Source organism: Bufo gargarizans, chromosome 4, assembly GCF_014858855.1.
Source record: "Bufo gargarizans isolate SCDJY-AF-19 chromosome 4, ASM1485885v1, whole genome shotgun sequence".
Taxonomy (NCBI): domain Eukaryota; kingdom Metazoa; phylum Chordata; class Amphibia; order Anura; family Bufonidae; genus Bufo; species Bufo gargarizans.
This window is the reverse complement of record NC_058083.1, coordinates 460,410,813-460,433,999: the sequence shown is the minus strand read 5'-3', so window position 1 is coordinate 460,433,999 and position 23,187 is coordinate 460,410,813. Positions and strand designations below refer to the sequence as shown.

Here is a 23,187-nt window from a genome sequence, read left to right as displayed (position 1 = left end):
TTTGCATAGACACATCGCTGTGCTTCACCTGATTAAAACACTGTTATTCTTTGATCTGCGGCTCCGTTCCCGAGTTATGATACTTTTTCTTAATACGCAAATTAATTGTTTGGTGCAAAGAGGGAGTCACCGTTGCACTCCTCCCTTGCTGCTTGGACAACGCCTTACCCTGTCAATCAAAGCAGGGAGGGTCTGGTCACAGAAATGAATGGCGCTTGAGTGAAACAAGAGCAACGGTGATGCCCTCATTGCACCAAACGACTTCGTATTTAGAAAAATATCATAACTCGGGAACACAGCCTCGGCTCAACAAATGAAAAACAGTGTTTTTATCAGGTGAACCACAGCGATGTTTCTATACAAACAGTTTGAGAGCGGTCGCTGGTGACAGATTCCCCTTAAAGCAATAGTGAATATAACCTACCTTTGCAATTTCTTCTTGAAATGCTACTAAATTCAGATATGAAATGTTAACCAGATCTGGGCCGTACACAATGGTAAACATCCGATATTCTAATCGACCTCCAAAGTTTCCGACTTCCAACTGCTCCTTCAGCTTTGGGTCCTGCAAGCACAAAAAGTTAAAAATATAAAAAAAAAATCACCAAAAATTGTTTAAAAATATGTTTAACATAAAAACTTGATTTCGACAACAGGTCATTTTCTGATGACACATTGCCTTTAAAGCTTATAGCACATCAAACATTAAAGGGATTGTCTCATGATGAAGACTAATGAGAATAAAGAGCTGCTATCTAAGAGTGGCTGTCCATGCCCATTCATAGAGTGGAAGCCATTTACCTGATGTGATATGGCCAGATCCATATACCTGGCAACAGTGGCAGCTGCCTAGAGAAGAAGGACTCATTAGAAGATCGGACCACTTTCCACACAAAATATCAAATATCTCTTAAACCCCAACCCTTCACACACCATTGTGGAACTGAGAATCGGAGATCCTTGGACTACCAGCAACAGCACCAGAAAGTATAGGATAGCTCCATGTTGATGATGGATTCCCCATTCCTCACATTACAGTTCTGACAAGTTAAAGGGGTTGTTTGGTTTCAGCAAGAAACCAGACTATGCTGAAGAATGCCAAAAAGAAAGTTCAGTACGGCACCACACTACGGCAGGAAAGACGGAGCGCTCCTCTGTTGGAGTTGAGTCCGTATCAGCTGCAAACCAAAAATCCAAAACATGAACGTGACCACTGCAGCCAGTCACTGGTCTCAGCAGTGATTTCTGAAACCAGACAACCCTTTTAATAGGTACGGTAAATGCGCCTTTTTAAGAAAAGCTTTTTTTTTTTTTTTTATCTCAGAGTCAGGCGAGCTATAGACGAGCAGCCATAATTACCATTATTTTATGTCTTTTTTGTTTTGCTGTTTGGGATTATCGTATTACTGTCAAATTGCATCTTGTTACCCGCAGAATGAGACAAAACATACGGCCTGACAGAAGACATCAAATTATATCAGGAACGGTGCAGCCGCACAGTCGAATCAGCGCAGATAGGCAATTATCAATCTGATTCTATTTCAGCCTTTACTAACTAGAATAGCATTACCACCATATAGTCACTATGCAGCGCATACCGCAAAGAGATTACAAAGGGTAGAGGCACCACTATTTTTACTTATAGCATTCAGTCATGATCAGGCGTTAAAGAAGTGTGTACGATTCCACCAAATTATATTTTAACGTGAATCAGCCAGGTAACGTGGGAATATCACACTTTACAAAAACAGATTTTTTTTTGATTTTTTTTACATCATTTCACTTTATCAGCGATTCCTGCCCATTGGCTACTTGACCCGATCATAACACTATAACACAGATAATCTATCACAATGACATTATAATTCATCACCGAGGAAAATAATGTGGCCTTTTGTGACGCAGGATGACAGACCAATCTTATGTGAAGACACGGTTCACTGCCCCAAAATAGGTTCACTATGGCGTAATCCATTTAGATAGTATACCAATATAGAAGGTTAGGCATATACGTTATACCTGTTTACTGGCTAAATGTAGATTTCTAAAACCTCTCATAAAAGCCAGAATATTCCACTTTATGTGACCTCTTTTTTGCTATATCACCTAGCCATACAATATAATTTGACTATATTTGATTTATGGCATAGTTAAATGGAAAGTACTGATTCCAACATGAAATTGAATGATTTCCAGCAAAAATAAATTCTATTTTTTGGATGGCAGCCTGGCAGACTGTTTTAGTAAATAATTGCGTTGCCAATAAAATAACAATTTTAGAGAAACTTTAATAAGAATTCAACATTGTGCTGTTCCTCTGTTACTCCTCCTGTATATAATAAATATATTGACAACTGGATATTATAATTTCCAGTGTGAACAATCAGTGATGACAGTATCACTATGGTCTCAAATTGTCTTGGCTTATCGTATAGGTTTTGCACCTTATGTAATACAATCACAAAATTGATAGGTGTGACATCCTCATCACTGCCCTCAACCTGGACTACCTTCTCTTTGTAAATAGCTCAGTTACATACAATTTTAAGGTTATGCCACTTTATATACAATGCATTAAGAAAGTTAACTTTTTTCATATTTTGTATATATGTTATAGGTGGGATTAAAGCGGCTCGACTGTTCAGTAGAATGGCTGAGGTGCTGAACTGCTGGTTTTGACTCACCCAGTCAAAAAGAGAAGATTTAGAATAAAAAGGTAGCAGGCACACTCATAAATGGGATAAATATAATGGTCTTTATTTAGTTAAAATACTAGGTATATTAAAATTGGGTAAATGTGTTAGAAAAAGAGGTGGGTGTGGTGGTCTGGACACTTGGTACGGGTGCCAGATGGGGGGTGGCTGATATTAGGTGATCTTGGGATGAATCCATGGGGAACAAGAGGTAGAGCCTTTTGTGGCTGGCTCAAATAGGTGGGATAACTTTCCCAGTATTTGTGAAAAATATAGTGGTGTGAGATAAAAAATATAAAATAAAATAAAAATGGAAAAATGGGATAAAATGGAAAAAATGGAAAAAAATGTGTAGTCTTATATAGTATAGTTCATCATCAGGTGGTCCCAAGGTAGCGCTAAAAATAAAAATTTAAAATGGTGGAGAGGTACTATACATTAGGTATGTAACATATTGTCCCATAAGTAGCGCTTAAAACAAAATTGCAGTGGATATAATGTGAGGTCTTGTAATTCTGGAAAGATATATGGTTCCTGTGGGGGAATTGGTGCTCTGGACCTCGGTGCGGCGTCCCGCACTGTCTTGGGTACAGAGATCACTTGTATATATGTTGCAGCCTTTGCTAATTTATTAAAATGGAAAAACGATAATCTTGTTTTGACATCTGATCTTGGTTTTATCAAACCAGAGAACCTCATTTCTCACAGTCTGAGAGACCGTTAGGTGCTTTTTTTTTGCAAACTCCAGACGGGCTTTCATGTGTCTTTTACTAAGGAGTGGCTTCTTTTTGGCCATTTTGTCATAAAGTCCAGATTGGTGGAGTGCTGTAGTGATGGCCTTCTGCAGAGTTGACCTTCTGAAACTTTCTTCCATCCACACAAAGGATCTTAGGTGCTCAATCAGGGTGACCATTGGGTTCTTGGTCACCTCTCTTACCAAGGCTCTTCTCCTACGCTTCTTAGCCCTGGTTGTTCCAAACTTCCTGCATTTAAGAATTGTGGAGGCCACAAAGCTCTTGCAACAGAAATTTTTTGTATCCTTCTTCAAATCTGTGCCTACATACAAAAATGTCTCTGAGCTCTTCAGGCAGTTTTTTATTCCTCACAGCTTGGTGTTTGCTCTGATATTGTATGCATTATCAGCTATGAGACCTTCTATAGACCGGGGTTTGTCATTCCAAATCATGTCCTATCAACTGAATTTACCACCGATGGACTCCAATCAAGGTGTAGAAACGTCTCAAAGATGGTCAAGAGAAATGGGAGACCTCTAGAGCTAAATTTCAAGTGTCAAAGCAGAGGGTCTGCATACAGGTCCTGTCCATGCATTATTATTTTTTTTGTCTTTTATTAAATTAGCAAACATTTCTAAAATTCTGTTTTTACTTTCTTGTAATGTGGTATTGAGTGCAGATTGATGCAGAAAACAATTTTTTTTTCAAAATTTTAGCTCAAGACCGCAACATAACAAAATGTGAAAAAGTGAACACTTTCCGAATGTGTCTATGTAAAATTATAAGAAACTTTGCAAACCTTCAGTTCCAACTTAAATTGTATCCCAGAGCGGCCTTCATAATTCTGCTAATTGCTATAGGAAACTGCCGACAAACTTACATCAGGCACCTCCAAATCAGTTTACAGTAGCTGACCCATTTATTGTACATGGTCAAACAAAAAAGACGGAATTCCAGATTTCATCTCTGAAGCCTAAAGAATTGTGACTGAACCTCTGGAGTATAACACATGCATTATGCATGTTTTGAGAAGATTTCTTTCAAACTTTCCTAGAATAATCCCCTAAATAATTATTAAAAGAAATCTGAATATAACTTTTCTTATTCTATTCAATAATACATCAGAGGTTGAAATATCCTTTTCTAAATGTTGCACGTGTTATAACGATATTTTAAGGCTTATCATCAACCAGTATTTACTCCTTAGCTTCTCTTTATACCAGTCTTACAAGTTACTTTCTGCTGTAAATGACAATAAAAATCAACCCAAAGCAACAACTCCGTTCCCTAGGCCCAAAACATCAACGCATCAGAGATCTCCAGACGTCACTACATCTGATTTAAGAACAAACCAGTCCTCACTTGAAGTAAAACTAACTTTACCGCTGGTAATAAAAATGATTGAGAGGAAACGGAGCCACAAAAAACAGTTGTGCCTGTAACATTCCTTTGATTTACACATGGAAAATAGGATGTCTCATGTAACAATGCTATGTACAGTAAAATGGCAGGGCAAATAATCCTTCATTGGAAACATATGCTTGGGATTTAGTCCAGATGCTAACACTCAGATGTGCTCATTCTAAATGTCTTCAATATTACAGGAGAGTCAAGCAATTATGTTACTTCATTCAGTATATCTAATACACTATGCAACCGCCAGAGTACCAGCAAGGGCTCATGCATGCAAACGTTGTTTGGTTCCGCGTTCACTTCAATGGGGCCACAAAAGATGCATCCGTTGCTTCGTTTCATGGGGCAAAAAAAATTAAATAGAACGTCCTATTGTCCATTTTGCAGACAAGAATAGGCATTTCTATTATGGGTAACCCATTCCGCAAATTGCAGAACGCACACGGGCAGCATCCGTGTTTTGCGAATCCTCAATTTCTGGACCGCAAAACATGACACGGTCGTGTGCATGAGCCCTAAGAGTCAGTCAGGGGTTACAGAACAAGGCAGGAATTATGACTGTCAGGAATAAGGACCGCCTTATTCCTAGTTATAATGTTTGCTGTGATATTATATGTTTCATGGGTATATGTCGTAACATAGTCCAGTGTGATTCACATTCATATACAGTATGTATTTATGTATTTGTATTGCCAGGTCAGCAGCCATTGATGAATTGGTTGAAGGCTGCATATAGTGCCGAGATATCTGCCTCATACCTGTGAAAACAGCAAACTGCTCCCCTGGGGTTAGTTAGCACAGAGATGCTAACCAGGATGGTCTCGTTTGCTGATCACTCAGGACAGGGGACAGCAAACTCTCTGGCGCTGTGTGTCAGCATTGGGGCTTCTTACCAGAGAATGAACAATAAGTTGTAATCCATCATAACTTGTTCAGGATGGGGCTGATGTCTCCAAAACCCAGCTCATCATATCTGGTATGATGGGGGCATCGCATGGACACCAGACATGGCGTATCAACTCGCCTTCATCTTCTTAAAATAAGGATCTCATCTTCTGAGTGTCTCGTTTGATATGCTAGGACTCGGAAAGATAATATATGAATTATGAAGAAGGTCTTGGGTCTGTAGTTTCCCAGTTGCCCTGGTGAAGATATATTTTTGATATTTTCATACCTGTTCACTAGATGGCCAGTGGGCCGGCTGCATGGGTAATGAAGCTTGGCCAGAGGGGCTGAGTCAGAGTGGGAGGGAAAATCCCCCTCAGGCCTGCCCCTGGAGGAAAGGCATAAACATGTAATCCCTGGATATTTGGGTGTCACAAAGTGGGAGATCCAATCGAAATTGGTTTGTGCACTATTACTCGGCCCAAATCTCCTGGGAGGAAAGCACTTTTACCACGCAACCGCTAAGTATTAGAACTTTCTTTGTTTTCTCCTTTTTGTTTTACAATTGTTTGCCATTTATGTATGTCTCTTGTTAATCATTTTTTGTAACCAAGTGCTGTCTATTTTTAATACATCAAACCTAAAAGTTTGATGGTTTGTCTTGTAACCTTAAGAACCTGTTAGCTCCATGAAGAGTGGAGTGCAGTCTGAGGCTGTATGTTGTTTTTCCGTGAGGCTTACTACCGTGTGTGTGTGTCTGCTTGCGAGTGGAACACTCAGGGTGTCCTGTCGACCTTATAACTGACAGGTGGTGGCAGTGACAGTTTTGTGTTAGTGAGTGGCAGGCTTCAGGGGCCGAATTATGCTCGAGTTAAGGCCCAGCATAGGGCGTAACAGCGTGTGAGGGCGTGAGGTGAATCGGCCTGAAGAGCTTGGGCAACCCTTGTCACGTGACGCGGTGGGCTGGTCTGGTCCCCGGTACATGACAATGACTATGCGCCACCATGCCGCTTTTACATGACTCTACACACCGGCAATATTCAGATAAAATTTTAGTTTTGGTATAATCTGTACATTTTTAGAAATTTAATATTGTGTTAATTTTCGATTCAGCTAGAAAATAGATTCTGTTTAGTAATTACTGCTGACAGTGCCTATAGTGCTGAGACATGGAATTTATACTATTTCTCTCTTGCAATGCAGTTTTAAAGAGACCCTGGACCCTGTAATTGAATCCCAAATTAACAAACTACGGTATATATAACTATTAGTGATGTTATGAAGTTATAAAAAATTCGATTCAGATGCTTTGTTGAATTTTACTAAGAAATTTGATTCATGACGAATTACTTCATCACAAAGCACATTCCTTTGTATGTCACTGATGACGTCACTGTGCCCGGTCAGCGCAGTGATGTGGTGATGTCAGATGTCACAATGCCCAAGATTTTGCACAGTATCTTTAATCAAGATGGTCTCGACAGCCTCTCCACAAGCAAAATTATTGCTAATTGAGTTTTTTTTATTTTTGTTGCCAAAATATCAGGAAAAATAGACTCCGTACCACGAAGCGCAAAGTTTTTCCTGAAATTCTGATCAAAGTCAATTTGTTTGACTTCAATTTGCTCAACACTAATAACTATTCTATATATATTTTTTTATTATTCTACTTTCTGTCCTGGCTCTTTAACTTTCTTTTTGGTTGGATTTTTAGCACATCATAACCTCACTTATCAGAGACGAAGGGGAGTAAAAGACTGAATTTGATGTGAGTATCTTTAGTCTAGACCTTACAAGCAAACAAAAGAGCTGTCATACTATCATCCAGATTATATGCCTACTATTATCATGAGGCCTATCCTGCAGGTAACATCTTCCCCTCACAATAGCAGTAAACTGACAATGGGTTACCTATCTATATAGGAGGTCTCATTATTTGTCAATGGTACAGTAGTTTCCTATGAATTTCCATTATAATAAATATTTGTATTGAAACTGCTAAATAAATGTTTGCCGCGATGGACTATCAGTCCGTTTATGTCTATGTCAAAGGTTTTATCTTTTGCATTGCAATTGCATTGTACGTCTAAGTGTCAAAGAGTAGCTTAACGGTATTAGCAGAAGGTCTACTGTGCTTTCAATTTTCTCAGATCCCAATATAAGAGACTGCTTGAAATATCCTACCTGTCACATATCATCAGCCAGCATAAGGCTGTAGGTTTACAATGAAAAGACTGCAAAACCCATCTTTCCAAGAAATCAATATATTCTGTTTCTCTTTGCCTTTCTAACGATGGAAAACCGAGCCGAGCTTTATTTGTTTGTAATCCCGTTTTTATAGACTGAAATAAAAAAAAGAACTGATGCGTTCAATCACATCCAGAGGTGGATAAAAGGATTGTATGTCTGTTTTATTAATGTAGGTTGATTTGTAGCAAAGAGATTAACTCTAAATATTCCCCCAGCATCGTAAAAATGTGATATTCTCCGAGTGATAAAAAAAAAAATTCATAAAGACAGATGTATAAGAGCATAAAGTAATTTTCATCTACTGCTTTTAAAGGGGTTATCCGGTTTGGATAGTCATTGTCATTAGAAGGACTCCCAAATAAGCTTTTTTTTTTTTTTTTTAGGAGACTTTACTGCCAAGATCCCCTGTAATCAGCTGTACTTAAGAAGGGGAACACAGCAACACTACAGGGGAAATCTAAGAGGAGCTGTCCCCAATCCTGACATGTCTGTTGTAGCAGGTACGTACTTTCAATCCCCTTGCAATAACAATTTTTGAGAATCATTCGTATGACTATGGCCTCTTGCACACGACCATATGCCCTCCGAGACATGCGGTCCGTGAGTGGGCCATATGTCCCATGCACACATGCACACAATCAATGTAGCTCCGGGACATATGGCCCGCTCAAGAACCGCATGTCTTGGAGGGCATAGGGTCGTGTGCAAGAGGCCTATGTTGTGCAATTCCTTTATTATTCCTGCAAGAAGTTATAAATTAAAAGGGTTTTCCAAGATTTTCATACTGATGACCTATCCTATGTCGATAGTGAATCGATTTTCCATGAAATAGTGTAAAAAAAACTGTATGGTGTAAAAAGGCCACCTGGATTAAAGATCATGCACAAAATCTCGTGCTCGGTGACATATGACGTCATCACGGGCTGTGCGAGATTTCGTGCCAGATCTTTTCCGGCCTGTCGCGAGCAAATGGATGAGGTAAGTATGATTTCATTTAGATTTTTTTATTTTACACCCCATTATTGCTATCAGATGCCGCAATCATGTATGAACGTGGCATCTGAGGGGTAAAATGATGGGGAGCGGCACAATTGTCACGTTGCGAAATAACCAAATCAAATTTTTGAATTTAGAGAGAATTTAGGCTCAGATTTTAAAAAAATCCCATGAGATATCACCATATTAATCCCATTACCTCATTCCCATATCTACTGTATATTGTGTTCTGAAAGGAACTTTTTGACATTGAAAAAGAAAGATGCACTTACATATTACTACTTTTACATGATTTGAATGGGAAAAAAACATTTGCAAGAAAATGTGAACTAAAACTTTTCAGCCCTATTAGTGAAATGTATGTGGTGGATTCGATGTGATCCCAGACACCGCTTGTCATTTCTTTTATTTCAGAATGCTTCTTATAACTGAGCTTCAAAGATTTCCCAGTTCAGAGAAGGTGCTTCATGTGCAAGTGAACTCAGCAAAGACATGGCTCCTCAGCAACAGCTCCTACATTCTGTCTCCCAGCTTTGAATTAAAATGTACACTTTGTTATCAACACAGTAAATAATATGGCCAAATTATGGCCGCTCACTTTCAAAAACATATGGACTAAACAAAAAGTTGTGTACCAAGACAATGAATTGTATTATTTTCAATGGCCAAGCTGGAAACTGTAACAATATGTGAAATACTGCTATTTACTTATAGATATACTAGTATGTAGAAGGGCCTCCCCATGACAATGTGCCTTGTTGCGGGACCCCCAGCGATCAGCTGTAGTCCATGGTGGAACTTGGGGAAATCGACACATGCAACAGTTCTTATTAAAATCAATGGGCTTGTCATGACTCCCAACTCCAGCTAATAGAGGATGGAGGTAACAAGAGACCTCTCTTCACAACAGGACAATGGTTCATCTAAGGCAGAGTACACAATATATATTTTTTTTATTTTACACTATTAAAATGGGTTGGAAAAACATGAATCTAGCTTAAGGCTACATGCACACGACCGTATGTGTTTTGCGGTCCGCAAATTGCGGATCGGCATAAAAAACGGATGACATCCGTATGCCACCCGTTTTTTTTTTTAATGGATCCATTGTAACAATGCCTAAAAAGGACAAGAATAGGACATGTTCTATTTTTTTGCGGGGCTACGGAACGGCCAAACTGATGCGGACAGCACACGGTGTGCTGTGCGCATTTTTTGCAAACCCATTGAAATAAATGGATCCGCATCCTATCCGCAAATAAAACAGAACTGACACTGAAACAAACAACGTTTGTGTGCATGTAGCCTAAGATGACAAATTAATACTAATAACCCCCTATCTAAATTGGGTCGAGTGGAGGGCAACTAAAGTAATAACTGGAATGGGGGGACTACAATACCCAGAAAGATTATCAAAATTAGGGTAATTCACTTTAGAAAAAAGACGACTGAAGGGAGATCTAATTACTATGTATAAATATATCAGGGGTCAGTACAGAGATCTCTCCCCTCATCTATTTATCCCCAGGACTGTGACGAGGGGACATCCTCTGCGTCTAATAATAATATTATAGGCTATAGCTACTAGAGAGGGGTCGTTGATCCAGGGAGTTATTCTGATTGCCTGATTGGAGTCGGGAAGGAATTTTTTTCCCTTAAGTGGGGAAAATTGGCTTCTACTTCACAGTTTTTTTTGTTGCCTTCCTCTGGATCAACTTGCAGGATGACAGGCCAAACATGATGGACAAATGTCTTTTTTCAGCCTTATAAACTATGTTACTATGTTACCTTAAAGGGCTTTTTGGGGGGGATTTTAACCCTTTAAGAATCAAACCATTTATGGCATTTAAGAGGTTTTGCCTTCACAGACAATGGGGCCATATTGCTAGGATATACCCCCATTGTCTGATAGGTGCGGGCCCCACCTCTGGGACCCGCACCTACAACAAGAACGGAGTGGGGAAATGAATGGAGGGCGCACTTACATGGAGAACTTAGCGGGGAAAGTAGTGGAGGGAGCACTGCGCATGCGCAGCTGCCCTCCATTCATTTTTATGGGGCCGCCTATTTCTGTAGGCCCCATAGGAGGTGGGACCCGCACCTATCAGACAATGGGGGTATATCCTAGCGAATACCCCTTTGAAGGCCAAGATAATTTTTTTTTGTTTCTGGCTTATCTCATACTACATAGCTTTTACAGCATATTTTGTGGAACAGGTTGTATATTTCTTAGCCATGACTTTTTGATAACTACATGGTAGCATTTAATTCACATACATTTTTGAGTATGCCAGAATGCATACGAAAGGCAATTCCCCCATTGTTTCTTTTTCCATTTTTTTAATGTCCTTCACTATAAAATTCATAGAGAGTGTTTATTGTACTGAGCAAGAAAAGCGTGTGGAACTATATTTGTTTTTGTGGTTATTTTATGGGTAAATAAAGATGATTAATAAAAAAAAAAAGTGTCTCATTATATTATTTCATTTTTTAAACATTATTATAGTACTTGGAGACTTTTCACAGTTTTTTTTCACTGTAATGAACATTATGTCCATATGACAGGGTATGTAAAATGCATTTTGTTAACGCATACAGTACCTGTGTTATGCCCTAACAGACACCATAACCAGGCAATCCTATGGACCTTTATTGGGCGCCAAACTGTCTCAATTATCAAGTTAGCCGCAGCCTCCCTTTGCACCATGAACAGTATATACAGCAGTGCTTAAGGTTTTAACATCCAGGATTGGAGTTTTGTCCGATCCCAGCCATCAATGCTGGAGGGTGGAAATGATTCACAGCCATTCTACAGCAGGTGAGCATGAGGCCACCATCATGGAATTGTACATAGGGATGCTAGAAAGGTACTCTCCTCGACATTTGAGTATGAAATTATGCATTTGTCATTCAACTGGATAAAGAACCATGGTCTTCCCTGGGGCAAATCAGTCCAAGCTGCACGCCAGACACTGCTACAACTGTACATATGGTGCTTTTCCAGAAGGCACTTTTAAAGGAGTTGTCCCATGAGTTTTCAAACCAGCACCTGCATTTGAATACTTTTTGAATTACATGTAATTCAAAATTTAGCATAGCCACTGAATTACTCAATAAAATGTATCTGTATAGCGCCACCTGCTGTTTGTTTGTTTTTTCTTATTTCTTTGTCCTGCTCTCTGAGAAGGCTGCACATGCTCAGTTTCATCCTTCAGCTGCCTCCTGGGCTGTGATAGGGAGAGCTGAGACACTCCCCCTGAGCTGCAGCAGTAAAGACACGCCCCCTGACCTGTCAGTTTGATATAAATCTAGCAGAGCAATAAATGAGGAGATCTCTGGATCCATGTGAGGTACAGGGCTGGTTCTAGCTTTGTTAGATAGAGATTGTCATGTACTATATGATGTCTGATTAATTTTTTTTAGTCATGGGACAACCCCTTTAATTATACAGTGGAACGGCAAACATGACACCTCACCCCAACTGTAGAAAGTATATATAAATATGTTTTAAAGATACTGGCATTTTTTGGCACAGCAACAAAAAGTTATTTGGCAAATAAATGTCCTCATTATTTAGTATAAAGTGTCACCATTTTCCTATAGACTTTGTGTATGAATTTCCTACTCATTTTATTACCTCTACCTGCAGTAAGTGAATATGTCTAGAATAGATCATATAATGATGGTGATGTAGGTGCACACATAACCAGGGCAGATTTACATCCTCTGGAAGTAAATACATGCCCCGACAGCAATAAGAAATCATGAAAACCAAAATGTGGTATATTACAAAACTGTATAACATTTCAATAAAGTATATTTGCTGAAAACAGAATACCTCTCCGATGAAGGGTTCTGTCAAGCAAATAATGCTTATATTGGACCCTGAGTAGGTTTATTTCCACTCATCTACAGAATTATTCTTAAGGAAATACAGATAGTTGTATTTATTTCATACGTGCCAACTCTCCAGGAGGGTCCGGGAGGCTCCTGTACTCATGGAAGAGCTAGTCGATCTACTGGATCCCATGAGTTCTATCTGCATCTGGTGCCGGGTTGATGCATCATTAGCCACAGCTTCGGTGCCCATACCTGGTCTCAGGTGATGTGAAGTGGCACTAAAAGGAATGTGCATCATAAAAGAGGCAGAGCTTACCAGGAAAGGAGGGGTGGTTGCAAAAGACAAGTGTCCGGAAAAACCTTGGAGGTGCACAGCACCCATTCCTCTCCTGGAAGCCAATTTCTGAATGCTGATAAGCATGACTAATGATAATGTAACTCACAAAGATAACTCCTGTCCATATGCTCTTTTAGAACATGTGGACATCATAAAGGGAAGTGTCCCCAAATCAAGACCTCTTTCTATGAGCTTGAGTAGAGAGACAATCTGTCATGTCCATTCTCTAGCGGCGAATCCAGTCACTCCAGGGTTGTGCCATTGATGTGGCAACCAGCCCCTCTAATGGGGTGGGCTGGCCTATCAGGGAGCAGGGATGTCAGGCCAATATGGCTCGGTGCTGGTGTCATATGCTTGGAGATTTAAACAGACAGCTGCTAACAACAGGTGCCTGTGATTGGTCATCATTGCCACACTAGCGTTTTTACATTTTTGAACTCCTAGATCTTGATTTCTGCTTTGACTTTGGTCATGCCTCTGACTGCCAAGTATATTTCTTTACCTCCTGGTATTGACCGTGCCTGCTATTTAACTCTGTTTTGGATGATGTTCTACCTTCTGGTTCTGTCTTTATCTGCTGGTATTTGTACCACATTTTGTTTAGGCCCCTGCTCTTAGTTAAGGTAGGGACCGTCAACTAGTTGGAGGCCATCATTTAGGACAGAGTGTCCAAGTAGGTGGAGATAGTGGTTTGGGTACAAGTCCCTACAAGGACACAATCCCTCCAAGCATCTGCTATTATGGTGGACCCAAGCTGTCCTTCTATAACATGGATGGCCATTCATCTCAGTGGCTGCCATGTAATACCACATACAATGTAATCATCTGATCTGCTTTGGCTTTATTTTAAAAGGAGCTGTCTGCCATGAGACAACCCCTTTAATGAATAGTGCTAATGATATATAAGTGTGTGCTGGAAAATCTGAGAACACATTGTACAAGAGAGGCAGCACAAATATGACACCAATCCTCTAAAAAGATACTTTATGACATTTATAATCAGCTTATGTGCATCTTTCTTATGCGTTATATCTCCAATGTGTCTTTCAGCCCTCATCACTAGCTGACAGATGTGCTCCGGAGCTGCGCTCCTCTCCCTTCTCCTCGCCCGCCATTCCATTGCCCTTAAAGAACTCATACATCACTCAAAGCCAACAAAGATATGAATCAGATATGATGGCAGAAGTAAATTGATTCTAATTAAGCTCCCCACATTGAGTAGGTGTGATGTATACATTTTATTAGCACGCTGCGCTATAGTCTGGTGTCTGCGAAATAAAAGTGCCACCTGTCCAAGATCAAAAAGAATGACAATCCAGTTAAGCTTTATTGTATCCATGGAAACAATAGCAACAGATGTGAAGAACGAAGAATGGGAAAGCGAGATTTGTTAAGGTTCCAATCACAATTTTTTTTTTTCCACTCCGCTGTGCAACTGGGGAAATCTGGACACATTCATTTTTAACAAGGCCTTTAATTGCTTGCATTCCATGTTCGGAAATTATGTTATCCACAAGTGAGCTGTATGAGGCTGTAATTACTAAGAAAGCCCTGATGAAGCTCTGAAAAGTTATATCAACCATGAAAAGTATGTTTACATCTAAATGCACTGGGTTTTCATTAGGAGTTTTAAGACCACCATGTTCCATATGGGCAACACAAGAGGAAAAGTTTTTTAATGAGAGTTAAACAGAAGCTTGCTCGTTGCTGAATTACTTACTGACACTGGGCTTGTGGCCGAGCAGTCGCAATGTCACACCGTGGAATCAAATCATAGTTAATGTGGTGGTGGCCCAAGCAGCCGATTACTTCAACCGCAACGCAACAGCCAGAAGGAACTCAAAGCTGCTGCATTTCAGCGTGACCACATTCACTAACATTAATTGCAATTTTAGCCTTACAGCATTAGGTTTGCCGCAAGTCAGCATGTAAGCCTAGCCTTAAAGGCTAGGGTCACCAATCTAGGCATTTTTTTTATTTTATTATTATTGCATTCTACTTTTCTTGGGCTAAAATATTTTTTTCAACTGGTCTTTATTTAAAATTTTCATAATTTTCAACTGTTTGTCCTACAGACCTCATTTTCGCTGCATCTGCAGACTCGTTACCAATGCCACAGAATGGGGAGAACTCATAGTTTATTTCCTGGATACAAGAAAAGTGATTATATTGTAGGGGTGATCAGTTCTGTAGATCTGCCATTAGATTATTGGAACAGGGATGTTGCTAGACATGTAGATCAGAGGCCTGGGCCCGGATTGCAAGCATACAGGTCCTTCTAAAAAAATTAGCATATTGTGATAAAGTTCATTATTTTCTGTAATGTACTGATAAACATTAGACTTTCATATATTTTAGATTCATTACACACCAACTGAATCAGTTCAAGCCTTTTATTGTTTTAATATTGATGATTTTGGCATACAGCTCATGAAAACCCAAATTTCCTATCTCAAAAAATTAGCATATTTCAGCTGACCAATAAAAGAAAAGTGTTTTTAATACAAAAAAAGTCAACCTTCAAATAATTATGTTCAGTTATGCACTCAATACTTGGTCAGGAATCCTTTTGCAGAAATGGCTGCTTCAATGCGGCGTGGCATGGAGGCAATCAGCCTGTGGCACTGCTGAGGTGTTATGGAGGCCCAGGATGCTTCGATAGCGGCCTTAAGCTCATCCAGAGTGTTGGGTCTTGCGTCTCTCAACTTTCTCTTCCCAATATCCCACAGATTCTCTATGGGGTTCAGGTCAGGAGAGTTGGCAGGCCAATTGAGCACAGTAATAACATGGTCAGTAAACCATTTACCAGTGGTTTTGGCACTGTGAGCAGGTGCCAGGTCGTGCTGAAAAATGAAATCTTCATCTCCATAAAGCTTTTCAGCAGATGGAAGCATGAAGTGCTCCAAAATCTCCTGATAGCTAGCTGCATTGACCCTGTCCTTGATAAAACACAGTGGACCAACACCAGCAGCTGACATGGCACCCCAGACCATCACTGACTGTGGGTACTTGACACTGGACTTCAGGCATTTTGGCATTTACCTCTCCCCAGTCTTCCTCCAGACTCTGGCACCTTGATTTCCGAATGACATGCAAAATTTGCTTTCATCCGAAAAAAGTACTTTGGACCACTGAGCAACAGTCCAGTGCTGCTTCTCTGTAGCCCAGGTCAGGTGCTTCTGCCGCTGTTTCTGGTTCAAAAGTGGCTTGACCTGGGGAATGCGGCACCTGTAGCCCATTTCCTGCACACGCCTGTACACGGTGGCTCTGGATGTTTCTACTTCAGACTCAGTCCACTGCTTCCGCAGGTCCCCCAATGTCTGGAATCGGTCCTTCTCCACAATCTTCCTCAGGGTCCGGTCACCTCTTCTCGTTGTGCAGCGTTTTCTGCCACACTTTTTCTTCCCACAGACTTCCCACTGAGGTGCCTTGATACAGCACTCTGGGAACAGCCTATTCGTTCAGAAATGTCTTTCTGTGTCTTACCCTCTTGCTTGAGGGTGTCAATGATGGCCTTCTGGACAGCAGTCAGGTCGGCAGTCTTACCCATGATTGCGGTTTTGAGTAATGAACCAGGCTGGGAGTTTTTAAAAGCCTCAGGAATCCTTTGCAGGTGTTTAGAGTTACTTAGTTGATTCAGATGATTATGTTAATAGCTCGTTTAGAGAACCTTTTCATGATATGCTAATTTTTTTAGATAGGAATTTGGGGTTTTCATGAGCTGTATGCCAAAATCATCAATATTAAAACAATAAAAGGCTTGAACTACTTCAGTTGGTGTGTAATGAATCTAAAATATATGAAAGTCTAATGTTTATCAGTACATTACAGAAAATAATGAACTTTATCACAATATGCAAATTTTTTTAGAAGCACCTGTATTGCCCTGAATCTCTATCAGGCACCTTCATCGTTTCATTGTTTTACAGCGGTGTGGGGCTGATGGGCACCCCAAAAGAGTAAACCTTAAACCTAGAAGAAGCGGCTACCTGGTGTGCCTGCTGAAGTATAGTGAAAGCAGCCAGCAACCCGGCGCTGGTGGCTCAGTATGAGAGAGCAGGAAGCAGGTCTTAAGCTGAGCCCTGGCCTTCAGTCAGGCTTAGCAGTGGATGATCACATATCAGACAGCATAAGCAGATTCCAAAGCCGCTCCTGTCTCGCTTACCAGTACAGAAGTGTGAAAGGCCTTGTGCACATGGTATTTTCCAGCCCAGCAACAGCCAGTGCAAGTCCATGGAGCAGAGAGAAGTACTCACAATGAAGAGGAGCTTCATTTGAGTCATCCATGTATGTTTATGGGATCTGTCTGTGTCCATATGGTGACTGAGTAGATGTGTATATACTGTAAATAGAGGAGATGTGTATATACTGTAAGTAGAGGAGATGTGTATATACTGTGAGTAGAGGAGATGTGTATATACTGTGAGTGGAAGAGATAAGTATATACTGTAAGTGGAGGAGCTGTGTATATTCTGTGAGTGGAGGAGATGTGTATATACTGTGAGTGGAGGAGCCATCTATATACTGGAGGTGTATTACATGGAGAACTGTACTATTCACAATATGATTGCATTTACAGGGGCAATGTGGCTGGCAATCATGAGGGAAGTCTGGCTGATATGCATAGGGTATATGTGGCTGTCACTACTTTGATGTACTTTGTGCTCCATTGTGGCATGTGGTACTGTTGGGGTTAGTATCTTTTGCAATGTTAAGGTCTTGGTATATATTGTGACACAGTGAGAGGTTTGGTCTGGGAAAACAGGTATTTTCCTCCCAGCATGTGCTGCTGGGCTGATTTACAGCCAGGTGAGGTCAAATACCGGACCGGATTTTGGCTGTCCTTAAATAGGCAGATGGGCTCAGAAGCCAGATCTCTGTATTGGGATCTGGGAGCCTTGTGTCTGGGTGAAGGTTTGCTACCTGTTTGGCATAAAAACAGGTTGGTGCTGCTATCAGCAATGATTCTTTGAGGCAGAATTGCTGCACGGTGTGAATTACCACCACCACTGCAAGGTGACTTTTTGTTTGATTATGACTGTTTGTTTTGTGACTTGCCTAAAGTGTGAATAAAACACTGAACTGTTTGATCCAAAGAACTTGTTGTAAGATAAGATGCCTTTATTGTCACTGTACAATACAATGTAATACAATGTACAATACAATGAAATGTTGTTTGGAGCAATCCTAGATGCCATGGACAGAGGAACAAGAACTGACATTTAAACTAAAGCATTACACTAGTTGACTCATTACTGCGTCCGCTAATCCTGTCTACCAGAGCGAGTCCCCACAATATATATATTTCCAATGCAACATCTCATCATATACATGTGATAGCGACCAGCTTTCAGACCTCTGTAAATGTGATATGGAGCAGTCACCGGAGCTAATTAATTGTAAGATCTTTCATCTCCAGTATGATGCAATCTACGTATATCATCCTCCTGCTTTACAGATTAAATGTTTCAGTAATAAATACTGTAAAGACAAAGTAAAATTCATTCAAGCATCTGCCAGAAGCTGGATGCCTGGTCTGTAGGATGAACAGACCTGATACTATTCAGGTGTTTTGAACCCAATTCTTGAAAGAGACGCTAACAATTTCTAAATTGTTTACAAGATTTGCATCTAATAGGGGCAGATCATTAATTTTAAATAGAAACCTGATGTCTATATTCTATTCTGTCTATACATCTCGTTATCCATATTTTTTGTTCATACCGTTTTTTGTTTTTTATTGCAGCATGCCCCGTCTGTGGTATTTTTTCTAGCATTTCCCATTGACATTTCTATAAAAAAAAAAGGATCTGAAAAAAATGTTAATAAAACATGACTAAAAATGTCTAGGATAGAAGTGGGCACCTGAATTCCCTTAGTGCTTTAAGGACTCACGTCAGATATGTCTGATAGGTGTGGGTCCCACCTCTGTGACTTGCACCTATATTTAGAATGGAGCCCGCAAAGGAGGACACACTGCCCAATTCACTCCTATGGGAATGCTGAAAATAGCCAAGAGGAGTCTTTGGCTGTTTTCAGCAGCCCCATTGAAATTAATGGAAAGTATATCCCGCAATTCACTTCTATGGGACTAAAATAGCCAAGCCAGCACTCAGCTATATTCGGTGCTCCCATAGGAATGAATTGAGGGCGGCTGCGCATCACTTTGCGGGCTCCGTTCTAAAGATAGGTGCGGGTCCCAGAGGTGTGAGATCCTAGGATATGCCCCCAATGCCTGAAATGAGACAACCCATTTTAAAGTATGCAGGTTGGGAAATGGCGAGAATTCTAATCTTTACTCCATTCAATATTTTCTCAGACGTCATGCAAATCAGTGGTCATTATTATTGATGAATTTCTCTACGGACAAGATTCTATTTTAATGACTTTGTTCTTCCCAGCAGATCGAATGTGGCCCTTGAGCGATCAAAGGCAACATACGATAACATTGAGAAATGATCATATGCAACATATGGTACTCGGAATGCAAACACTGTTCCAACATGTACACAAACTTGCCAAACTTTCTAAATGTTCCTCTGGGACCACCAATTATAGTTATGTATTCAGCTTTGATTCATCTATATATGTAAATGCTATTTTGAATAAAACATCTAAAAGCATAATTAAAATGCGCTTTTATCAAAACGTGCTTTCATGTGCAAAATGTTGGCCCTGGTGTATAGGGGTTTGAGCAAAAAAAACAAGAAAGGCACAAAGCGCAGATAAACATGCAAGATGCTGCAAGGCAATATCAGTTTCCAGATATGTCATCTGATTCATCTCAGGTCAATTTCTAGCAGGCTGTTGCCTTTCTAGGACGATGGCTTCTTTTCATTTATTTATTTCATTTTACAAGTGCCCGAGGCTTTATAACAGTTTGGAAGAAAGCATAAATATCCATATGTTTTGGACATGAAAGCCCTGAAGCTTAATGGTGTCTCTCCATGTCAAAACCATACCTCAACCCACACTGTGAGAAATGCAACCCAACTGATCATTGTCTCCAGCTATTTATGCATTTGCTATGGAGCTCTTAGATGAGTTTTTAAAAAAGACTACCCACATAAAATGGACACACCATAGGCGGGCTCAAAAACAAAAACAAGAAAAAAAAATGGCAGTATTACTGTAGTACTACTATTAGCAACTACAAAGCCCCAATTTAATCGTGGAAATATTGACTCACCCTACAATGGAAGATCTATTCATGTAGAATAAATATCTAGATCATGGTGGATAGGATGTATCGATTCAGTAACATGGTTGCCCTTACCTAATTTATCATCTTATTTTATGTCCCTGCCTTCCCCTTGAAGTCTTGATTTTTCCAGAACTTTACAGAAGTTTTAAATTCATGGGGAAAAAAGTGGTCACCAATAATTACACCTTGTCAAAGTAAGAGGAGTGTACATACTTAATCTTCTAAGATATCATAATCTTGCCGAAATTGCTATGGCAAACTTAATGGATGGCTAGTTTTGTGACTAAACAATAAAACCGGCTGCACCTTACACATACCTGTACAGTATGTGACTTTTCAGAGAAAATATGCCCCCAAGCACCAGAAAGAAAAATAAGCTGGTCCCACCTGCATTCACTTGACGAACTATTATCCCATAGAAAAAAAGAATTCTAAACACAAGTTTCCAATTTTGTAGCTTTAAAACACTTGGTTAATTTCAAAAAAACAATGGCAGTGTCATGGTGGCACTCAGTGTCCACCGCCACCCAGCAGCAGGCACAGATGCTATATCACATCACTCATCTCTCCCAAAGGCCGGTCCCTGATAGATCTCCTCTGCCTTCATGTAGTGAGGACGGCTGGTGTACTCCTGTGTACCACGTTGGAGGCGGCAGCCAGCACCAGGCTTTAAGGCCTTTTCCTGTCTTTTTAAGGGCACATGCATCTCCCAGCTCTTAAACGGCCAGTGTCCAATTGTTTCAAATCTGTGCAAGCCAATGGATGGTCACCTTTGGGTATTTAAGGAACCTTCTCCTAGGGGATGGTGCCTGAACTTTAGGTTTCTAGCCTGTGAGTTTTCAGTTAAGGTGTGCTTTTCTGTTAGACTGCTGAGTAGTGAACTCTGCCTGTTTATCGACTCTATCTGCTGCCTATCCTGACTTCCTGCCTGGTTATCATATTGATTCTCTGCTGCCTGCTTCAGGTTGATTTACGTATACTCATGAACTCTGCCTGCCCTGACATCCAACAGTTTTATGGATACACGCAAACTCTGCCTGCCTTGACCTCAGCCTGTTCCTGACTACAAGTATTGCCTGATTCCTTGGTGCTTCACACTGGTGTCTCAGGACCCCATGGGTCAGTTACTTACTACACCTGAAATATTCCAAGATGTAGAGGAGTGGTTGCTCCCCTGCAGCAAAGGCCAGATCCCTGTATAGGGGATAAAAGGGTGAAAACCAGGAGATTGCGATGACAACACCCTTAGTGATATCTGGTTAGTTGGCACAGTGGGTCCACTCCCACTGACAGGCAGTCACAGAAAACATTATTTGGGAGAACTACAGAATATTACATTTCACTTGATATTATACTTAATAACATGTGGGCTATGCAAATTAACTCATAACAGCCAACCTGAGGCACTCATCTGCAGACAGCCCTGTTTCGGAGTTCTTGCCCCTCATCAGTACAGCACAGGGTACTGGATGGCTGTACAAGATGCCTTAGACACAGCTCAGGAGGTACTGTTTCTCACTGAAGGACACAGTGATGCATGGATGTAATGTTCCTTGGGAAAATTATGCAGATTCACTGGTTCAGCCATGCTGTGTGAGATACACTTACATTTTAAACAATATTCAAGAGACAGACCATAATTTGGCAATTTGACTGTGATTTGCCTGGCATCATGACATTCAGAAAAGGCCTGTGATATTTAGTGAGCATGAAAGAAAAAATAAAACACTTTTCTTCACAATGAAAAATTCAAATTATAATTGATCACTTTATTGGGGTTTGAGAGTTTGGGCTTCTACGTACCAATATTCAGAGGTCTGGCACAGAATGTAGTAGATCATTTCTGTATATAAGGCCATGCATGGCCCCTTAAAGGGGTTGTCTGAGTGTTTAATACTGATGATCTACCCTCAGTATAGGTCATCAGTATGTGATCAGTGGGTGTCCATATCCTAGCACCCCCATCAATCAGCTGTTTGAGGAGGCTATGGTGCTCAGTGATCGCTTTGGCTTCTTTGCAGATTATCAAGCAGAGCAATGTCAATATGCAGGTGACTGTGCTTGGTATTGCTGCTCAGCCTCATTCACTTGAATGGAACTGAGCTGCACCTAGACCATGATAGTGACATCACTGGCCTAGGAAGAAGATAAAGCGTTTCTCGGAGCACCACAGTTTATTCGAACAGCTGATTGATAGGGGTGGCGGGAGTCAGATCCACCGATCACACACTGATGACCTATTCTTAGAATAGGACATCAGTATTAAATACTTGGACAACCCCTTTAATCAAAACCCATTAATTGTCAACATTAAGTCTAGCTCTTAGAAACCCTAGTGATACACTATAAAATCCTATCATTGCAATAACCCTTTATATTGTGTTCTTCCTTACTATTGTTAGCTCTCCGGCTGTAGAATAATATGTGAGACTCTTTGATGTGTGTGAATTATTTTTCCTCATACAAATAATAGAGAAATGGCAGTAGTTACACTCCACTAATCTTACTTTTACATAAGGTCAGACCGGAGTGCAGAACGAATCTAACAATAGCATAAAACAAAGTACCTGGGCTCCAGAGAATGGGTCTCCATTCCACTAATGTTTCAAAAGTATTAATGACTTCAACAGTAAAGAGACAGGAAACGTATCCCAGGTTCATAGCGGTGTTAGCTAACAACTGTCTAGAGTAAGAAGTAAAAAAAAGGAAGAAATACAGAATGTGGCAGATGTTTAGAGTAAGTTCAGGCTAAGATACGATTACCAGAAAAGTGAATCTTAGCCATGCCACCCAAAAAATTAATCATCAAAGGGGTTCTCCCTGACTGAAAGACTG

The 23,187-nt window shown here is 40.3% G+C and overlaps 1 protein-coding gene across 1 annotated transcript in view; it reads right to left on the bottom strand.

Moving 5' to 3' along the window:
- Positions 1-23,187, bottom strand: part of PLCB1 (phospholipase C beta 1) — an 882,984-nt gene that overhangs the window by 480,347 nt on the left and 379,450 nt on the right. Inside the window, exon 4 of the mRNA XM_044292378.1 lies at positions 425-565. Coding sequence (XP_044148313.1) covers positions 425-565 — 141 coding nt within the window. The remainder of the gene's footprint in view (positions 1-424; positions 566-23,187) is intronic.